The 21,725-nt window shown below is 46.7% G+C and overlaps 1 protein-coding gene across 1 annotated transcript in view; it reads left to right on the top strand.

Annotated features, from left to right (window-relative positions):
- The window catches only part of plgrkt (plasminogen receptor, C-terminal lysine transmembrane protein), a 163,527-nt gene that overhangs the window by 118,961 nt on the left and 22,841 nt on the right, over positions 1–21,725 (top strand). Inside the window, exon 3 of the mRNA XM_070888383.1 lies at positions 20,037–20,167. Within this exon, the coding sequence (XP_070744484.1) occupies positions 20,037–20,167 (131 nt within the window). The remainder of the gene's footprint in view (positions 1–20,036; positions 20,168–21,725) is intronic.

Below are 21,725 nucleotides of genomic sequence, written 5' to 3'. Positions count from 1 at the left end.
GCTTTTTCTTGCCAATTTATATGCCTCTTCCTTGGTTTTAACACTATCCTTAATTTCCCTTGTTAGCCATGGTTGAGCCACCTTCCCAGTTTTATTTTTACTCCAGACAGGGATGTACAATTTCTGAAGTTCATCAATGTGATCTTTAAATGTTTGCCATTACTTATCCACCGCCAACCCTTTAAGTATCCTCTGCCAGTCTATTCTCGCCAATTCACACCTCATACCATCAAAGTTACCTTTCCTTAAGTTCAGGACCCTAGTTTCCAAATTAACCTTGTCACTCTCCATCTTAATAAGGAATTCTACCATATTATGGTCACTTTTCCCCAAAGGGCCTCGCACAACAAGATTGCTAATTAATCCTCTTTTGTTACACATCACCAATCTAGGATGGCCAGCACCCTGGTTGGGTCCTCGACATATTGGTCTGGAAAACCATCTCTAATACACTCCAGGAAATCCTCCTCCACCGCATTGCTACCAGTTAAGTTAGCCCAATCTATATGTAGGTTAAAGTCGCCCGTGTTTACTGCTGTACCTTTATTACACACATCCCTTATTTCTTGTTTGATGCTGTCCCCAACCTCACTACTTTTTGGTGGTCTTTCCACAGCTCCCACTAGCGTTTTCTGCCCTTTGGATTTCCGCAGCTCCACCCATACCGATTCCACATCATCCTTCCTTAATGTCTTTCCTTACAATTGCATTGATTTCCTCTTTAACCAGCAACGCCACCCCGCCTCCTTTTCCTTCTGTCTAGCCTTCCTAAATGCTGAATACCCTTGGATGTTGAGTTCCCAGCCTTGGTCACCCTGGAGCCATGTCTCCGTGATGCCAATCCCATCGTATCCGTTAACTGCTATCTGCGCAGTTAATTCATCCACCTTATTCCGAATACTCCTCGCACTGAGGCACAGAGCCTTCAGGCTTGTCTTTTGAACACACTTTGTCCCTTTTGTATCTTGCTGTAATGTGGCCCTTTTTGCTTTTTGCCTTGGGTTTCTCTGCCTTCCACTTTTACTATTTTCCTTTCTATCTTTTGCTTCTGCCCCCCTTCTATTTCCCTCTATCTCCCTGCATAGGTTCCCATCCCCCTGCCATATTAGTTTAACTCCTCCCCAACAGCACTAGCAAACACTCCCCCGAGGACATTGGTTCTGGTCCTGCCCAGGTGCAGACCGTCCGGTTTGTACTGGTCCCACCTCCCCCAGAACCGGTTCCAATGTCCCAGGAATTTGAATCCCTCCCTGCTGCACCATTTCTCAAGGCACGTATTCATCTGAGCTATCCTGCGACTCCTACTCTGACTAGCACGTGGCACTGGTAGCAATCCTGAGATTACTACTTTTGAGGTCCTACTTTTTAATTTAACTCCTAGCTCCCTAAATTCGTCTTGTAGGACCTCATCCCGTTTTTTACCTATATCGTTGGTACCTTTATGCATCACGACAACTGGCTGTTCACCCTCCCTTTTCAGAATGTCCTGCACCTGCTCCGAGACATCCTTGAACCTTGCACCAGGGAGGCAACATACCATCCTGGAGTCTCGGTTGCGGCCGCAGAAACGCCTATCTATTCCCCTTACAATTGAATCCCCTATCACTATCGCTCTCCCACTCTTTTTCCTGCCCTCCTGTGCAGCAGAGCCAGCCACAGTGACATGAACTTGGCTGCTGCTGCTCTCCCCTGATGAGTCATCCCCCTCAACAGTACCCAAAGCGGTGCATCTGTTTTACAGGGGGATGACCGCAGGGGACCCCTGCACAACCTTCCCCGCACTGCTCCTTCTGTTGGTCTTCCATTCTCTATCTGGCCGTGGACCCTTTACCTGTGGTAAGACCAACTCACTAAACGTGCTGTTCACGTCATTCTCAGCATCGTGCATGCTCCAGAGTGAATCCACCCGCAGCTCCAGCTCCGCAACACGGTCCGTCAGGAGCTGGAGGCGGACACACTTCCAGCACACGTAATCGTCAGGGACACCGGAAGTGTTCCTGACTTCCCACGTATTACAGGAGGAGCATAACACGTGTCCGAGCTCTCCTGCCATGAATTAACCGTTAGATACACTTAAATTGGCAACAACAATGCTAAAAGTTAATTACTGATATATATATAAGGACGGGAGAGTGGAGAGCACCAGTTCCAACTGTCGCAGGAGAGAGAGTGGAGAGCACCAGTTCTAATTGTCACAGGACAGAGGGCCCAAGCTTCCACATGATTCGCGCCTGATTTTTAGGAGCAACTGGTGGAGAACGGACTATTTTAGAAATCGCAATTCTCCACATTTTTTTTTCTGCAGTTCTAGTCAGGTAGAACAGTTCTAGTTTAGAACAGAATTTTTTCTTCAAAAGGGGGCGTGTCCGGCCACTGACGCCTGATTTGAAAGTTTCCACAGTGAAAATGTACTCCAAACTAAAGTAGAATGGAGCCAGTGAAGATTTTTGTAGAACTGAAAAAACCTGTTCTACACATTAAAAAATCAGGCGCAGGTTACAAATTAGGCGTCCAGAACGAGGTGGGGGTGAGGGGGGGGGAAGGGAACTCATTAAATTCGACAATAAATCCTTATTTATACTTCTACAAATATTATACAAATAAATCCAACCTGAATAAACATTTATAAGCCAAGAAAAGATTAAATAAACCATCTTCCTACCTGTGTGAAAGTGCTTCAGCCAGGGAGAATTCTGCAGCAGTTCGTGCCGCTGAGCGGGAGGGGGAGAGAGAGAGAGAGAGAGAGAGAGAGGGAGGGGGAGAGAGAGAGAGAGATAGGGAGAGAGAGGGGGTGGAGGGAGGGAGAGAGAGGTGGGGGAGGGAGGGAGAGAGAGAGGGAGAGAGAGGGGGGGGAGGGAGGGAGAGAGAGAGAGGAGAGGGAGAGAGAGTGGGGGGAGGGGGGGAGAGAGAGGGGGGGAGGGAGAGAGAGGGGGGGAGGGGGGGGGAGGGAGAGAGAGGGGGGGAGGGAGGGGGAGGGAGAGAGAGGGGGGGAGGGGGAGGGAGAGAGAGAGAGGGAGGGAGAGAGAGAGAGGGAGGGAGGGAGAGAGAGAGGGGAGGGAGGGAGAGAGAGAGAGGGGGGGGAGGGAGAGAGAGGGGGGGATGGAGAGGGAGAGAGAGAGAGGGAGGGAGGGAGAGAAAAGGGAGGGAGAGAGGGGGAGGGAGGGAGAGAGGGGGAAGGAGAGAGAGAGAAGGGAGGGAGAGAGGGGGAGGGAGGGAGAGAGGGGGAGGGGAGGGAGGGAGAGAGAGAGAGCGCGGGGGGGGAGAGAGAGCGCGGGGGGGGAGAGAGAGCGCGGGGGGGAGAGAGAGAGAGCGGGGGGGAGAGAGAGAGAGCGGGGGTGGAGAGAGCGGGGGGGAGAGAGAGAGCGGGGGGGGGAAGAGAGGGGGGGGAGCGGGTCGGGTCGGGGAACAGGAGCGCGGGTCGGGTCGGCCTCTTCTGCCCAGCTTCAGTTTTGAACATCTTTATTTCAGTAGGACTACAACTCGCCATCAATTCCAATATATATATTGTTACATAGTCCTTCGGTCTCAGAGCCTCCTTTCTCTTACAAACCGCATCCATGGTACATTTTCCCTGGATTCCTGTCTACACCAGGATTTGTGGTTATGTGGGCCACACCTATAAGTCTGTCTATGGCCATTTGCCACTCTTCAGCACCCCCTTGCCCCTCCAGGGTTTTATCAGCCCAGGATTCAGCCCCATACTTTGGACTTCGTGTGTGTGTGTGTGTGTGCGGGGGCGGGGACACCCAGGGCTGCATAGCCTGGAGAACATCAAGGATTTGACCAGTTCCTTTGCAACGAGTTGTCTTTCCACCAGCGCAATCAACTCTTGGGCAGTACCTGGGGTCCCTTGGCCTACCCACTTCCTGATGCCGGGGTGGAAGGGCTCATAGATAGTGGGGGTGGTGGGGGGGGGGGGGTGGTTTGTAAGGGGTTGGACTGATGGTATAGGGGTGGGGGGGGGATTGGGGGCAAGCACTCCCACTCGTTCTGGCCCACAAGGAGCGCTCCCCGAGGCTGTCCTTGCCAGGCTAAATGCAAGGCTTCCAGCCTCATTATAATATTTAAAGTGCCAAACTGCCTCCTGGGAGCGGATTGGCTGCCCGGCCTCGTCCCGCCTCTGTTAAAACCGGAAGTGGGTGGGTTGGAGGCAGGTTGGGGTCAGGATTGAGATTTTCAACACTTTTACCTCCCACCTGACCCCAACCTACCCGTTTATTGGTGATAAAATCCCTCACCATGTGTTATACGGGTCCTACCATCTCAAAGCCTCTTTTTGCCAACAAACGGTGAGGAGGATCACCCTACGTTTGGCAGTGTTCCCCTCTCCTTCCAGCTCATTGGCCACGAAGTATTGGTCAAGTCGCTCCACGAAGGTTTCCCAATCATCTCTCTCCAAAAATTTCTCCAGGATGCTCACAGTTCTCTACATTGTTGCATTGGGGTTCATCCTGCTATGAACCCCAACGCAGGACGGGTTCGTCCTGCTACATATCCTGCTCCATACACACATATATATATATATATTTATTTATATTGTAATGTGTTTGCTTCATGGGTGCTTTGCTTAAGAATTCTTAGCAACTGTTATGTATGTAAACCTGTAATTACCATGTCTAACCACCAGAGAGCTTATCCCATGGAGTCCCAAGGGATCCCACAATCCCTTGGGAGCACCTGATATAAGGAGGCCTCACAGGCTGGAGAGGCACTCTGAGATCTGTCATAAAGGACTACGGTCACACTTACTTTGAGCTTGCAGTATCTAGTCTGACTCTTTATTCAAGACATAACAACTGGCGACGAGATACAGATGACGAACCCCAACACAAGAATGCAGAGAACTGTGAGCATCCTGGAGAAATTTTTGAAGGGAGATGATTGGGAAACCTTCATGGAGCGACTTGACCAATACTTCGTGGCCAATGAGCTGGAAGGAGAGGGGAACACTGCCAAACGTAGGGTGATCCTGCTCACCGTTTGTGGGGCACCAATGTATGGCCTCATGAAAAACCTGCTCGCTCCAGCAAAATCCACAGAGAAATCGTACTATGAGTTGTGCACACTGGTCCGGGAGCATCTAAAGCCGAAGTAAAGCATTCTGATGGCGAGGTATCGGTTCTACACGTACACGAGTATGAAGGCCAGGAAGTGGCGAGCTAAGTCGCTGAGCTAAGGCGCCTTGCAGGACATTGCGAATTTGAAGGACACTTGGAGCACATGCTCAGGGACTTCTTTGTACTTGGCATTGGCGATGAAGTAATACTTCGCAAACTTTTGACTGTAGAGACCCCAACTTTGAGTAAAGCCACAGCGATAGCCCAGGCGTTTAGCGCCAAACATTGACAATACCAAACAAATTTCCCAGCACACGAGTGCTGCTGCAAGTACTGTGAACAAAGTAACATTGTTTTTGAATCGAAATGTACATGGTAGGACTTACACGCCTGCAGCTGCACGTCTGCAGATGACTCAGAGTCTACCATCAAGGGTGGTGAATACAAGGCAATTATCACCTTGTTGGCGCTGCAGGGGTGATCATCAATTCCATTCATGCTGCTTTAAAGGATACGTTTGCAAGGGCTGTGGAACAATGGGACACCTCCAACGATTGTGCAGGCGAGCTGCAAATCCTGCTAATCCTGCAAACCACCATGTTGCAGAGGAGGACAGATCCACGGTGGATCATGACGAACCAGAGCCTCAGACCGAGGAGGCAGAGGTATATGGGATGTACACATTTACCACCAAGTGTCCCCCGATAATGCTGAAGGTTGAATTAAATGGACTCCTGGTGTCCATGGAGCTGGACACGGGCGCAAGCCAGTCCATAATGAGTAAAAAGACTTTCAATAAGATGTGGTGCAACAAGGCTTCAAGGCCAGTCCTGACTCCCATTCGTACCAAACTTAGAATGTACACAAAGGAACTGATTCCTGTAATTGGCAGTGTGACCATAAAGGTGTCCTACGATGGAGCGGTGCACGAGTTACCACTCTGGGTGGTACCGGGCGATAGCCCCATGCTGTTCGGCAGGAGCTGGCTGGGAAAGATACGCTGGAACTGGGACGATGCCGAACGCTTTCGCCCGTCGACGACACCTCATATGCCCAGATCCTAAGCAAGTTCCCCGCATTGTTCGAACCAGGCATCGGAAGTTCCAAGGAGCAAAAGTGCAGATCCATTTGATTCCGGGGGCGCGACCCATCCATCACAAGGCGAGAGCGGTACCTGACATGATGAGAGAGAGGGTGGAGATCGAGCTGGACAGGCTGCAACGAGAGGACATCATTTCACCGATCGAATTCAATGAGTGGGCCAGTCCGATTATTCCAGTTCTCCAGGGAGACAGCACCGTCAGTATCTGGTGATTACAAAGTAACTATCAATCGTTTCTCACTGCAGGATCAATAGCCACGACCAAAGGCAGACGACCTATTTGCGATGCTGGGAGGGAAAACATTCACAAAGCTGGACTTGACCTCGGCCTACATGTCGCAGGAGCTGGAGGAATCTTCGAAAGGCCTCACCTGCATCAACACGCACAAAGGTCTTTTCGTTTACAACAGATGCCCGTTTGGGATTCGATCGGCCGCGGCGATATTCCAGAGGAACATGGAAAGCTTGCTGAAGTCGGTTCCGCGCACCGTGGTCTTCCAGGACGACATCTTGGTTACAGGTCGGGACACCGTCGAGCACCTGCAGAACCTGGAGGAGGTTCTTAGTCGGCTTAATCGTGTGGGGCTCAGGCTAAAACGCTCAAAGTGGGTTTTCCTGGCGCCTGAAGTGGAGTTCCTGGGGATAAGAATCACGGCGGATGGCATCAGGCCCACCGATTCAAAGGTGGAGGCAATCAACTACGAACCGATACCACAGAACATGACGGAGCTGCGGTTGTTTCTAGGACTCATGAACTACTTCGGTAACTTCTTACCAGGTCTTAGCACATTGTTAGAACCCCTGCACTCTTTACTGCATAAAGGAGATGAATGGGTATGGGGTAAAATCCAAGAAAATGCCTTTGAGAAAGCTAGGAAGCTGTTATGTTCAAATAAATTGCTTGTGTTGTATGATCCATGTAAACATTTAGTACTTGCATGTGATGCGTCGCCGTACGGGGTCAGGTGTGTATTGCAACAAGGTAATGAATTTCGGAAATTGCAACCGGTTGCTTATGCATCTAGAAGTCTGTCTAAGGCCAAGAGGGCCTACAGTATGATCGAAAAAGAAGCATTAGCGTGTGTTTACGGGGTAAAGAAAATGCATCAATATCTGTTCGGGCTCAAATTTGAATTAGAAAACGACCATAAGCTGCTTATATCCCTCTTTTCTGAAAATAAGGGGATAAATACGAATGCATCGGCCCGCATACAACTACACCATCCGCCACAGGCCAGGCACAGAAAACTGTGCCGATGCTCTCAGTAGGCTACCATTGCCCACCACCAGGGTGGAGATGGTACAGCCCGCAGATTTAGTTATGGTAATGGAAGCATTCGAGAGTGAGCAATCACCTGTTACCGCCCGACAGATTACAGATTAGAACCTGGACGAACCAGGACCCCTAACAGTCCTTAGTAAAAAACTGTGTGCTCCACGTGAGTTGGTCTAATGTACCGTTGGAGATGCAGGGAGAAATAAAGCCGTACCAGCGGCGCAGAGATGAAATGTCCATACAGGCAGACTGCCTCCGATGGGGTAATTGGTTAGTTGTGCCAAAAAAGGGCAAGGACACTTTCATTAGTCATCTCCACAGTACCCACCAAGGCATTGTAATGATAAAAGCGATAGCCAGATCCCACATGTGGTGGCCCGGTATCGATGCAGACTTCGAGTCCTGTGTGCACAAATGTAATACATGTTCCCAGTTAAGCAATGCACCCAGGGAAGCGCCACTAAGTTTATGGTCTTGGCCCTCCAAACCATGGTCTAGGGTTCATGTCGACTATGCAGGCCCATTCTTGGGAAAAATGTTTTCAATGGTTGTAGCTGCGTACTCCCAAGTGGATTGAATGTGTGATAATGTCGGCAAGCACGTCCGCTGCCACCATTGAAAGCCTACGGGCCATGTTTGCCATGCACGGCCTGCCTGATGTCCTTGTAATTGACAATGGGCCATGCTTTACCAGTGCCGAATTCAAGGAATTCATGACCTGCAATGGGGTCAAACATGTCACGTCTGCCCCGTTTAAGCCAGTGTCCAACGGTCAGGCAGAACGAGCAGTTCAAACAATCAAGCAGAGCTTGAAAAGGGTAACTGAAGGCTCACTGCAAACTCGCTTATCCCGAGTTCTGCTTAGTTACCGCACAAGACCCCACTCATTCACCGGGGTGCCTCCTGCTGAACTGCTCATGAAAAGGCCACTTAAGACAAGGCTCTCATTAGTCCACCCTGAACAGGTGGCAAGCAGGCGACTTCAACAGAATACATATCATGATTACGCAAATGTGTCACGAGAAATTGAAGTAAATGATCCTGTATTTGTGTTGAACTATGGACTAGGTCCCAAGTGGATTGCTGGCACTGTTTTGGCCAAAGAGGGGAGTAGAGTGTTTGTAGTCAAACTCGCCAATGGAATCACTTGCAGAAAACACTTGGACCAAACCAAACTCAGATTTACGGACTATCCAGAACAGCCCACAATAGACTCCACCTTTTTCGACCCTCCAACACACACACAAGTGGCAACCGACCCAGCGGTTGACCACGAAGCAGAACCAATCACCCCCAGCAGCCCATCAGGACTCACCACCCCCAGCAAGGCCAGCTACGCAGCAGTCCAGCAAAGGCCCAACAAATGACTCACCAAAACCAGCATTTACACCGAGGCGATCAACCAGGGAAAGGAAGGCCCAAGATCAACTCAAATTGTAAATAGTTACACTATTGACTTTTGGCGGGGGGCAGGGGGTGGGAGTGTTGTTATGTATGTAAACCTGTAATTATCATGCCTAACCATCAGAGGGCTTATCCCCTGGAGTCCCAAGGGATCCCACAATCCCTTGGGAGCACCTGTATATAAGGAGGCCTCACAGGCTGGAGAGACACTCTGAGATCTGTAATAAAGGACTACGGTCACACCTTACTTTGAGCTTGCAGTATTTAGTCTGACTCTTTATTCAAGACATAACAGCAACACATTGCTATTAAGAACTAGTTGGTTTATTAGCAAAATATTTAACATCACACGACACATTACCAGTTCATCGACCAGGCTCACAACCACCTGCCTCATCATGGCTCCCCCGAACCCAACTGGCTGGGGTTTTATTGAGTCTTGTGAGCGTCACATGACTGGATAAGCCACTGCCAACTCAACAGCGCAACAAACCTGTGAGCATACATTATTACAAATATATATGCCTTGTCAATCCACACATGTCTTTGTCAGGAGCACTTACAACTTTTTAAAACTAACCTTGTCTAGCTTAACCAATATCATCTTTTCAAAAGCAAGCATGCTTGTTTGCTTTCAACAGGTTTCTGTCCTCTCTCAAATTTGTTGGATTGTTTTTTAACTAAATGCAGGCATAATGAGATCTACATTGTCAATAAAGAGATGATGTTTCTGTGCGTCATCCCTTTATGAAATATCTCATGTAGACCACACACTTTTCACTTTACATACAAATCTGGGGCACTTTGTTCATTATGTTGATCAATATGTTGGTTTGAAGTAATCCTATTAACCTGTTCCCTGTGTCAATCACATACTCATCAAGATTACAAAAACTGTAGCTTAGGTTATAAAAATTTCAAAAATTGTTGAACTGTGATATAGGAGATTGTTTTCTCTATCGAGAATTTTATACAAAAGAGTGTGGGAAAACTTGAAGCACCTGCACTACAGCACACTGCATTATATCCTACAGACTATCCAGACCTGCATTTGCTGTGCGTGAAAGTTGTATTTCATTTAATTTATATATTTGTCAGTGAAATAACAGTGGTAAAGGAATCACAGCTTCCAAGAAGAAGCAAAATCCAATAATTTACTATGAGCAACTTGCATTTATAAAGTGCCATTCATGTAGAAAAACATCCAAAGGTAAAATCAGATGAAAATGGACACAAACCAAAGAAGCAGATATTAGGAGGTGTGACCAAAAGAAGTGGGCTTTAAGGAGGGACTTAAAGGAAGAGGAGGGTGTGGACAGACTGAGACATTTAGGGAGGAAATTTCAGAGCCTGAGGCCTTGATAGCTGAAGGCACAGTCAGCACTAACTTTGTTACCTCTAAACTCAACTATTTCAATGCTCTCGTGAATGGCCTCCCATCTTGCACCATCAGGAAACTTGTGCTCCTCCAAACCTCTGCTGCCTATATCCTAACTCGCACCATTGACCCATCACCCTTGAGTTCACTGACCGACATTGGCTCCTGGTCTGGCAATGCCTCAATTTTAAAATTCTCATCCTTGTTTTCATATCCCTTCATGGCCTCGCTCCTCCCTATCGCTGTAACCTCCTCTAACCCTGTAAGCCTTCAAGATCTCTGTGCTGCTCCAAATTTAGCCTCTTGCACATCCTCATCGTTCCACCATTGGCGATCGTGCCTTTAGCTGCCTTGGCCCGAAGCTCTGGAATACCCTCCCTAAATCTCCCTACCTCTCTTCTCCCCCTAAATATGCTCCCTAAAACCTACCTCTGTGACCACCACCTGTCCTAATATCGCCTTATGTGGCTCAGTGTCAATTAATTTCAATGTATTGCACTTGAACTGTAGTGACCTTAGTCCATTTAATATAACTCCAGAGTGCTGATCACACATGGTGGCCTGCCTTTTATACTAGGCCTGGCACACCTGTACTGGTAACCTACAAGTCTCCCACTGCAGTGCCCTCTGGTGGCACACCTTAATGACCATACAGCTGGTGTACAAGTTTCCCATAGTAGTGCCCTCTGGTGGCACATCATATGTAATAGTACAAGCAGTAAACATATCTGAATACATGACATCACCTTCATCCTTCATACATTGACTGCGCTCTGGGCTTAGCTCTATCTGGTTGACCCTTGGAGGGTCGTTTCCATCTTGGGTGAGTAGATGGTGTTTTCTTGGCAGTAGAGATGTTGGTAGTTTCTGTTTGTGAGTCTATGACCACTCCATTCTCTCCCCCGCCCCCACATATAGATTATGCCAGTGGCTCATTATATTCATATACATTCAAATCCAGAAAAAAAATTAGCATTTACATCATTATATTTGTGGTACAGTTGTGAGGCAAGTACATTTGACTGGTGAGATACATACTTGGAATCAGTACAATGTCAGCACCAGTGCGTGAGGACAAGCTAGTTCCAGAACTGCTGGATGGTGTCCAGATAGTCTGGTGGCGGCGCGGTGCCCAGTGCTGGCAGTGGGAACCCGGTTGGCTCAAGTTGATTGCTCTCAGGGCCTTTGCCGTAGCTCCTAGCATCGAGCAAGTTCACAGATGCCTGTGACCTCCCTGTCCTTTCCTTACACCCCGGGTCGCTGCTGCTCTCTGAGGAGCTGTGGTCTAGCAGTGCGCAGGGAACTGCTGACTCACTGGCCTGGGCGTTGTTTGGTTTAGGATCCTGGCTGTTCCCAGTTCCCTTTGGGAGGACTGTTGCGGGTGACCCTTCGTTTCCGGGTATGGCCTTGGTGGCGATGGGGTCTGGGAGGCTGTGCCTTAGCACGGTTTGCTCTTTCAGGCTCGTGGTGGTTGGTGCCATTGGGTGCCTGAGAGGTGGAGCCGATCAGGGGCAGGGTATCGATACCGGTACTGTTGCCCTCCTGAGATCGCTTGCTCTGCAGCTCGTGTGTATTGGCAGCTTGTGGCCACACTCCGTGGTGCATCACTCTGGTTCCAGGGACGCAGGCTACAGCATTGGTAGCCCGCTGGACCTGTGTGTTCCCGATGGGTGTTTGCCAGCTACATTATCTGAATGCAGTTGAAATCCTACATCGCACAATGTTTCATTACTCATTGTAGATAAACTGTAGCTCCGATCGCAATCGCACGACTTTTTTTTGCTTATTACATGTATAAAACTCTGATCATCAATGACACTCTTTACATTTAACTCACGGTTGCTATTGATTGAGATTGTGTAACTGTCCCTTTAAGTGTGGTGGGTTGCAGGCCTCCTTTAAGAGAGCCTTGCTATCTTTACCCCAACCATCTTCTCCGTTTGTTGCCACGTGTTGCTCCATCAGTACTGCACCTCGTGGTCTGGCCGCCGCCATCTTTTTCTTCAGCGCTTCACCTCGTGGTTTGGGCGCCATCTTTCCTCCATCCACGATGTCGACTGCGGTGATCCTCTTCTCCCCGGGTTCTGCCACCGAAGCTGGGAAGTCGCCTCTGGATCTGATTTTCTTTCTCCGGAGTCCTGCCACTGGAGCCTGGAAGGTGCGTTCAGGTCGTCCCAGCTGGATCATCTCCACACAGTCGTGCTGAGAGGTCTGTATCTCGGGTGCCGTGCTGGTCAGCTCACCGGTGCCGGGTCCACCCTCAGGTGAGGGTTTGTTTTGCCTCTGAACGCAGAGGATGTCGATCGCTGGAGGGATGAAATCTTCCCACTTTCAATGGGTCTTCTCCATCCACCTTCTTCCGAGTAGCGTTGGTTCATCAACTGCAACAATCCACAGAGGTAACTTGTGCACCGCACCATCATGGAGTACCTTTACATTCGCACTACCAACGACTGGGATGAGTTCATCGGTGTAGGTGCGCAGCTTTGCCTGAACCGGGACCAACTTGGGTCGTTCAGCTTGATTGTCCCATAGCCTCTCAAAGGCTTCTTGATTCATCACTGACTGGCTCGCCCCTGTGTCCACTTCCATGAAGACTGGAACGCCATTTATCTCGACTTCCATCCTCAACGGGGAATATTCTGTGGTGCAGGTAAACACGCCGTATACCTCATCATGGGACTGAGCTGCCTCTCTGACTATCGCTTCATAATCCGCGCTGGATTCATGGCCATCTGCAGACTCTTCATCAACACAGTGAGTCATATTTCTTTTACACATTCACTGGAGGTGGCCCTTTGTGCTGCAGTCTTTACACACATAGTCCTTAAAATGGCACTGGTGAGCCCTGTGATTCACTCCGCAATGCCAACATGGTGCTAACCGATTAGCCCCCCTCGGCAGACTCTGAGTTAAGGGACTCAGGGGCCTGTTCTCTTTCCTCTGAGGAGATTCACGTTCTACAGTTCAGCCTCTAAAAGGCGCCAGTCTGTGTACAGTACTTGCTGGGTTTGAGTCCTGAGGATGAGTCATCTGCCTAGAGCCACAGGTCGAGGTTATGAATGCCTGGCTCCAGGTGATGGCCTTCTGCAGTGTGACTGTGGTATCTGCAGACAGTAGCCTGTGAAGATGGCCCTCGTGGCCGAGTCCGATGACAAAGATATCCCGCAGCGCTTCGGTGAGGTGTTCGCCGAAATCACACAGTGCCGCCAGCCTCCTGAGGTCTGCAGCATATTTCGCGATTTCCTGGCCTTCGGGCCGTCGGTGGGTATAAAACCGATGTCTGGCTGTGAGGATGCTCTCTTTGGGCTTGAGTTGTTCTTGGATCAGCGTTACAAGCTCCTCGTAAGTCTTGGTCGTTGTCTTAGACGGTGGGCCCACAACTGGTTAGCAGGATAACTCTGCGCTTATCAGCCAGTGTGGCCGGATTATCACCTGCCAGGTCGTTTGCTGTGAAAAAATGGTCGAGCCTCTCCACAAAGGCGTCCCAATCATTACCATCGGCGAACTGCTGCAACGTACCAAGGTTAGCCATTTTCGCGTGAAAGTCCGTAATATCGTTGCCAATTGTTATGTCTTCAGATGCTCTGATAATGACTCCATGAGGCAATGTATTGCACTTGAACTGTAGTGACCTTAGTCCATTTAATATAACTCCAGAGTGCTGATCACACATGGTGGCCTGCCTTTTATACTAGGCCTGGCACACCTGTACTGGTAACCTACAAGTCTTCCACTGCAGTGCCCTCTGGTGGCACACCTGAGTGACCATACATCTGGTGTACAAGTTTCCCATAGTAGTGCCCTCTGGTGGCACATCATATGTAATAGTACAAGCAGTAAACATGTCTGGATGCATGACATTTGAATCTTTAGTTATTTACTGACAGTATTCTTGTCGAATCACTCTGGCTAGCGAAATATTTCATGGGTAGGAATAACAATTGCAGTCTGCTGTTGGAGATATTTTGTTCTGGTGATATTAAAGAACAGTACAAGATATTCATATACTACCCGCAGTTATTGTGTTTTGAACTGTAAGTGAGAAGATGATGAATAACAGTTAAAATAATTAACAATTACATAAAATCGTTCAGGACATGTCGTGTCCCCAACCATTTTCTATTTATAATATACAAAGTTTATTATTATCAAACATATGTTGACAAATGTTTATTCGACATGTAAGTAAATCTTTAATAATTCCCATGATGTGCTGAGGTCTGCGGGATATATACCAACTACGCTGTTACAATACAGAAACTTTAAATATTTAACCAAAGAAATATATACTCAAATCACTTTTTCTTTTAGATTTTTTTAAAACCAAAATTATTGCTCAGTAATGTAGCCTAGTTGTGCAGCGTGTTAGCACACTGAACTATGGGTTGTGAGATCCTCAAGTCAGTTGATACTAGAATCCAAGCTTCTTTCAATGGTGGGTTGCTGATCTAGGCTGAGTCATCAACCATCAAGCCGAAATTTTGCAGTTTGGGGCATTTGGATGTCTGACGCTTAAGAATTTTGAAACCAAACTACTGAGAAGTCTAAGCAGGTAGAGGTTTTATTTGCATATTATCTGCCTGTCTAGATGTGCCTCTTTGACCTATGTCCAGTTTTCTTGGGTGCATGTTAGTGTAGGGTGTTTGTTTTTATACTCTATCTTGATTCGTAGACCTCGGGAATTATAGGAAAAGAACAACACGTGGCACAAAATTTAGGCTTAACCCAGTTGTCAGTTTTATTGAGCAAAAACTAACTAAAAACTACAGAACTAGACTTCTGAGGGAATTGACTAAAGACATACAATCACCCGTCCAGTTTGTAGCTGTAATCGTGGATTGTAGGTTCGTGGTTGTTGGTTCCTTGACTGGTTGTTTCCTCTTCAGTTCTGTTTCTTCCGTGTTTGTTCTGTACTTCACTTCGCTTCTGTACCACACACTCCTGAGCTGCTTCTAGCTCGTATACTTATATCCATTTTATGAATAATACCCCTGCTGTGCTGTGGTTTCCGATAATGTGTTTGGATCTATACATTGTTTGTGATGAACTTGTTTGACAGACTGTAATGATGGACCTGGATGTCCCCAATTTGCACACACAGTCTACAAGGCAAACGATAACTCCTCATCTTAAGTACCTCGTTCTCCAAAAATGTACACCTTGTGGGGTCCCTTTGTTGTTCTGGTTCCTTGCAGACTTGGAGTCTCCAGAGACAATTGTTTTTCCCCCTCTGGCCAAACAGTTCAGGGGCTCTTCAGTTAGTTTATGAAATGTAATAACCCCATTGTTGTTATGCATAAACCCAGTCTGGTTTCTCAACCGCAGAGATTGTCCTTAATTGGTGGTGAGTCACCACCTGCCCCAGGCTGGCGCCCTTTTTCTTTCTTTGTCCAGTTCATCCCAAAAGCTCGTGTTAAATCAATTTAATCAATTTTTAGTTCGTAGCCTCTTTCTGTGCCTTTCGGAAAATGTGTAACCTTACATTAGCAGGACCAAAACTTACGGAATCCCAGGTACGCACATGGGCACTGTTGTGTATCTGTAAAGCATGCACTCCCATGTTCCGCCACCAGGAAGTGCATCCCCTGAAGTCCCAAGGGATCCCAGCATCCCTTGGGAGCACTGTATATAAGCCGGCCCCTAAGGCCTGTTCCTCACTCTGGAATGTCTTAATAACGACTGAGGTCATTGTCACTTTAACCTCCCTGTGTGCAGTCTCAGCTGTGTCAGGAACACAATAGGCACTGTTGGAGTTTAACTAGCTGAAAGTATGCAGCTTATCAGCACAGACCACTGGTAAACCTCCTGCTGCCAGCCCAGCCAGGATCACCACAAATACTGCACAAATGTATATAACATTTGGCTTGTAAGGGTGTAATTTTACGGATTTGTGCACGATATGTTATTTCATTTTTTTTTTGACTTTGTATTTAGAAGCAGTATATCGAAGAAAAAAAGTGAAAACAAAAAAGTAAATAAAGTAATACAGAGTCTGTGGACTATTTAGGGAATGCTACAGGCTTCTGTGACATTTTCTCTCCTGATTACAGCACTATTCAGCCAGTAACTAACTACTGCACGGGGCTCTAAAGGTTATCAGCTGAATTTGTCCTTAATTCTGTTGTTTCCTATCTGAAAATTCATTCCTGTAAGGTGGCATTTTCATTCCGTTATCTTAACTCTTGTCTGTGGCGAGAGCAGTGGAAGACACAATATTGCTTGAATGACTTGTAATCTTGTCCTTTTGATATGTGCTATCTGGTTATAAGCCATCAATTGGTATAGATAGCTGCACAGTATGATCTGAATTTTTAGTGTTTTATGATCTGAAGTTTTAGTGTTAAAGATAAATATCCCTTTTTCTAACTGTATCTAGAAGTTTGTTTTATATATCAATAATCCTTGTGTATTGCTATAAAGCAGATCAGTGCTTTTAGTGGTTCCTACTGCTGATATTTCTGCCCTTCAAAAAGTCAGCTGTAGCATCTTGCCTGAGTCAGAAGATTGTGGGTTCAAGTCCCACACTAGAGACTTGAGCACAAAAATCTACGCTGACACTCCAGTGCAGTGCTGAGGGAGGTGCCGTCTTTCGAATGCTCTCTCAGGTTGACGTAAAAGATGCCATGGCACTATTCGAACAAGAACAGAGGAGCTATCTCCAGTGTCCTAGCTAATATTTAGCCCTGAACTAACATCACTAAAACAGATTATCTGGCCATTATCATATTTCTGTTTGTGGGAGCTTGCTGTGCACAAATTGGCTGCTGTGTTTCCTACATTACAACAGTGACTACACTTCAAAAAATACTTCACTGGCTGTAAAGCACTTTGGGACGTCGGGTGGTCGTGAAAGGCACTATATAAATGCAAGTCTTTCTTTTTAAATTATATCATGTGTGTTTGTGACTCTCCCAGACTGGTTGCCTTTCCCAAATTGGTGGCAAGGGAGCGAAACACAATGGCTTTGGTCTTACCAATGTTTAACTGATGGAAATTTCTGCTGATCAGGATGTTGGACAAGCATCCTGACAACACAGAGGCAGTGGAGGGGTCGAGAGAGGTGGTGGTGAGGTAGACCTGGGTGTCTGCGTACATGTGGAACCTGATGTGTTTCTGGATGCTGTTGCCCAGGCGCAGAATGTAGATGAAAAATTGGAGGGGCCCAAGGATAGATCCTCGAGGGACTCCCGAAATAACGGTCATAAAAGATTCATAAACCACCTCTACCCTCTTCAGGCAAGAGCATTGGTTCTTAGAAGGTTATTTCTAATCCTGCTTATCTGGGTTGTCATGTAATTCTCCTGAGTAACTAAATGTGTTTGTTTTAAATTAGCATAGATGTGCTGGACACTTTCTGCAAAAGATTTAAATTAAACTTGATGGGTCGAAAATTCCGGCCTCGCCGGGTCCATATGAAAGGACCACCAGATATTTTGTAGATTTTTTCGGAGGCATTCGTACGAAAGAAGCCGCCGTCAGAATCTCTCCCCAATTATCACAGTGCACTTCTGTGACCTAAGTTTGAAACCAGCCCAGAGTGAAAAATAGTCTCTTCTCTCGGCTAATTGTAACAGTTCTATGTGAAATTAGGGGAAATCTCCAGAACTAGCCACGCCTCTAGCCAAGCTATCCCAGTACAGCTGCAACACTGGCATCAATCCAACAATTTGGTAACTACCCAGGCACTATATCAAAGAAGATCAGGGCAGTTATCCCCGGTGGCCTAGCCAAAATTTATCCCTCCAATCAACTAAACAGATTATCTGATCATTATCACATTGCTGTTTGTGGGAGCTTGCTGTATGCAGATTGGCTGAAGCATTTCCTGCATTACAACAGTAACTACACTTCAAAAGTATTTCATTGGCTGTAAAGTGCTTTGGGATGTCCTGAGGTTGTGAAAGGCGCTATATAAATGCAAGTCTTTCTTTTTTCCCTTCCTCTCCAAAGTTCTAGACCACATCTTATTTTATTTGTTTCTGGGATGTGGGCATTGCTGATAAGACCAGCATTTATTGCCCATGCTTAATTGCCCTTGAGAAGGTGGTGGTGAGCCGCTTTCTTGAACCGCTGCGGTCCATGAAGTGAAGATACTCCCACAGTGCTGTTAGAGAGAGAGTTCCAGGATTTTGACCTGGTGATAATGAAGGAACGGTGATATATTTCCAAATCAGTATGGTGTGTGGCTTGTAGAGGAACTTGCAGGTGATGGTGTTCCCATGCGCCTGCTGCCCTTGTCCTTCTAGGTGGTAGAGGTCGCAGGTTTGGGGGGTGCTGTTGAAAAGGCCTTGGAGAGTTGCTGCAGTGCATCTTGTAGATGGTACACACTGCAGTCACGGTACGTCAGTGGTGGAGGGAGTGAATATTTAAGGTGGTGGATGGAGTGCCAATTAAGCGAGCTGCTATGTCCTGGATTGTGTCGAGCTTGTTGAGTGTTGCTGGAGCTGCATTGATTCAGGCAAGTTGAGAGTATTCCATCACACTCCTGACTTGTGCCTTATAGATGGTGTCAAGGTTTTGGGTAGTCAGGAGGTGAGACATTTGCTACAGAATACCCAGTCTCTGACCTGCTCTTGTTGCCATAGTATTTATGTGGCCTCCAGTTAAGTTTCTGGTCAATGATGACCCCCAGGATGTTGCTGGTGAATCTCTCTGCCACCATCAATTGATGAAGGCCTTCGCCCGCCCAAGTGTTGCCCAAAGGACCGCCAATGGCCGCCGAGGTCCCTGGCAGTTCTTTGGACGGGATATTCATGAAGGAGGCCCCTCGAAGGTCGGCGGATGGCAAATGAGCGAATTATGCCGCCAATCTGGGCAGCAGCCGGCGGAAGCTCACAATCTCGGCGGTAAAGGCCGTTGCCGCCCAAGTGCCGCCGAGGATCGAGTCTAACACAGATCTTCTCCTCATGCATTGGCCTTTGGTGGGAATGTAAGTTGTGAGGTGGATGCAAAAGGCTTCAAGGGGATAGAGACAGGCTAAGTGAGTGGGCAAGAACATGGCAAATGGAATATAATGTGGAGAAATGTGAAGTTATCCACTTCGGTAGGAAAAATAGAAAAGCAGAGTATTTTTTAAATGGTGAGAGATTGGGAAATGTTAGTGTTCAGAGGGACCTGGATGTCCTTGTACACAATTCACTGAAAGTTAACTTGCAGATAACAAGCAATTAAGAAAGCAAATGGTATTCTGACCTTTATTACAAGAGGATTTGAGTATAAGAGTAAAGGCATCTTATTGCAATTATATAGGGCTCTGGTGAGACTGCACCTAGAGTATTGTATACAATTTTGGTCTCCTTACCTAAGGAAGGTTATACTTGCTATAGAGGGAGATTACAACAGTAACTACACTTCAAAAGTACTCCATTGGCTGTAAAGCGCTTTGGGACGTCCCAAAAGGTTGTGAAAGGCGCTGTATAAATGCAAGTCTGTCTTTTATCCCTTCCGCTCCAAAGTACATTTTCTTTCTGAAGTGTAGACATGAGATCCTTAGGAGTGTGGTTGATATCTGTTGGGCCTGTATATTGTTACAGAGAATTAACAGCACAGAAACGGGCCATTCGGCCCAGCTGGTCTATGCCGGTGTTTATGCTCCACACAAACCTCATAATGTACAATCAGTCATTCTGAGTATCAGATTATCTCTAAATACTACATTTAAAAATTGCATACACCATGACTGATCACTGGTGGAAATGTGTGTTGATCATGACACTTTCGTTTTTGGGAAATGCTTTTTTGTTTAGGGGTTGTCGAGAGCAGTTTACAATCTGTTTTTTGATAAACGTATTGAATTGCTTGTGTCACCTTTTTCAGCTGGAGAGGCAGATGTTGATGCAAAACGAGATGAGGCAGAAGCAAGTGGCCATGCAGATCGCATGGTCCCGTGAATTTCTGAAGTACTTTGGAACTTTTTATGGACTTACAACTGTTGGTTTAACAGTACGGTAAGTCAATTTTGGTTTTGTAATCACTATCTGGTTTTATGACAACAACACTTTACAGGACAAAATGATCCCCTGGAAAAACATTCATGAAGTACAACTGACCCAGAGATCAGTGGCATATGCCCCATTGCTATTTCTCCAATTCCATAGGTGCAAGGATGAGCTCGTAAAATAAGAATACTCACCAGGGTTTTCAGAGTACAAATAGTATGTGTGTTAAGAAATCACTCTTTAAATGTCTCCTATGGTCAGTAGTACTTCTCCTCCTGTTAGGATTGTAGTGGAGTATTTAAAATAAACACGCAACATCAGATCTGGGTTCGAAGATTCAAATAGTTTTTATTTTGCACTGGTGGAGAGACCGCCTGCTCGTTTGTCTGTAGCCAGGCTTCTCCAATGATACAAAGTTCCAAGCAATCTTTTATACACTTAATGATGCATGTAAACCTCGTGCACGCAACCCCCCCCCCCCCCACCCCCATACCGTTTAATTGACCCAAAGCCCACATGCACAATTGCTGAATGACAAATTCCCTTTCATGTCACACAATCATTCGCCTATGTCTCATACCAGATGGAGTTTCTCCAATGTGTCACTTTTGACCCCTTGCCCTGTTTAACTGCCTCTCTGGGCCTCTTGTGGTTCAACAGTTTGGCTAATTGTAATTGTAATTGTTATCCTTAGGTTACACAGCTTGCAACAATTAATCATTCTGACGTGTTATTTTTAGCGTTATCTCTTCTGTCCTTTAAGTAACTTGGAAAGCTGACCACTATAAAAGCCTATTTAGCTCTTTTGGTCCTGAGACCCATTCTTAACTCTTTAATTATAACAGAGCTCGAAAGCCCCACTTCAGTCCCCCGCTTTTGGTACTTGGCTACCCAGCCCAATATTACCAACCTAATTCTACTTCATCCTGTGTCCCCTGCTCCATTCTGTGGTGATCATCCACGTGCTTTGGAGATTCGGGACGTGACCTATGTCTCTTAAAGTATTTCAGGGTACTCGGCTAACAACTTTCATTGTTCCATAATTAAAACTTTTGCTTTCCTTCTCTGTTGCCTCTTTCTGCATGCCATGCATAACCCAATTCCCCATCCGACAGCTTGCCCTAACTGTATGACCACCAATACATGAGAGGCTATACGAATCCACGGATGAATATTCACATTCATTCCCCAATTCCAAACATGTTCCCACCATTGAGTGTCCTTCGCGGTTTCTTCAATGTCCTTTGAATGCTGTATGGACTCTTCCAAAATTTCATGATAATGACGTATACTTTTCTCACTATCCTTTTTCAATTGCGTCAAATGTTCTTTGAGGTGGAGAACGTTCTGCCAGCTCAGTATCTCAAATTGTGTCATTTCATTATCCCATCGCGGGTTGTTTAAAGTGATGTTCTCGATGCGTTCCTCTCTTTGTGGGAATAGGTATCGATGGCCTATTTTGACCACAGCTTTAGGCTTAAAACAGAAATGAGGTTGTGGGATTGCAGATATGACATTACCATGCTTGTACTCATTTTCCTAGGTAGATATGCAGTATGTCCCATCA

The sequence above is a fragment of the Pristiophorus japonicus genome, chromosome 1 (assembly GCF_044704955.1).
Source record: "Pristiophorus japonicus isolate sPriJap1 chromosome 1, sPriJap1.hap1, whole genome shotgun sequence".
In the NCBI taxonomy this organism is placed as follows: domain Eukaryota; kingdom Metazoa; phylum Chordata; class Chondrichthyes; family Pristiophoridae; genus Pristiophorus; species Pristiophorus japonicus.
This window is presented reverse-complemented; position numbering and strand designations above follow the sequence as displayed.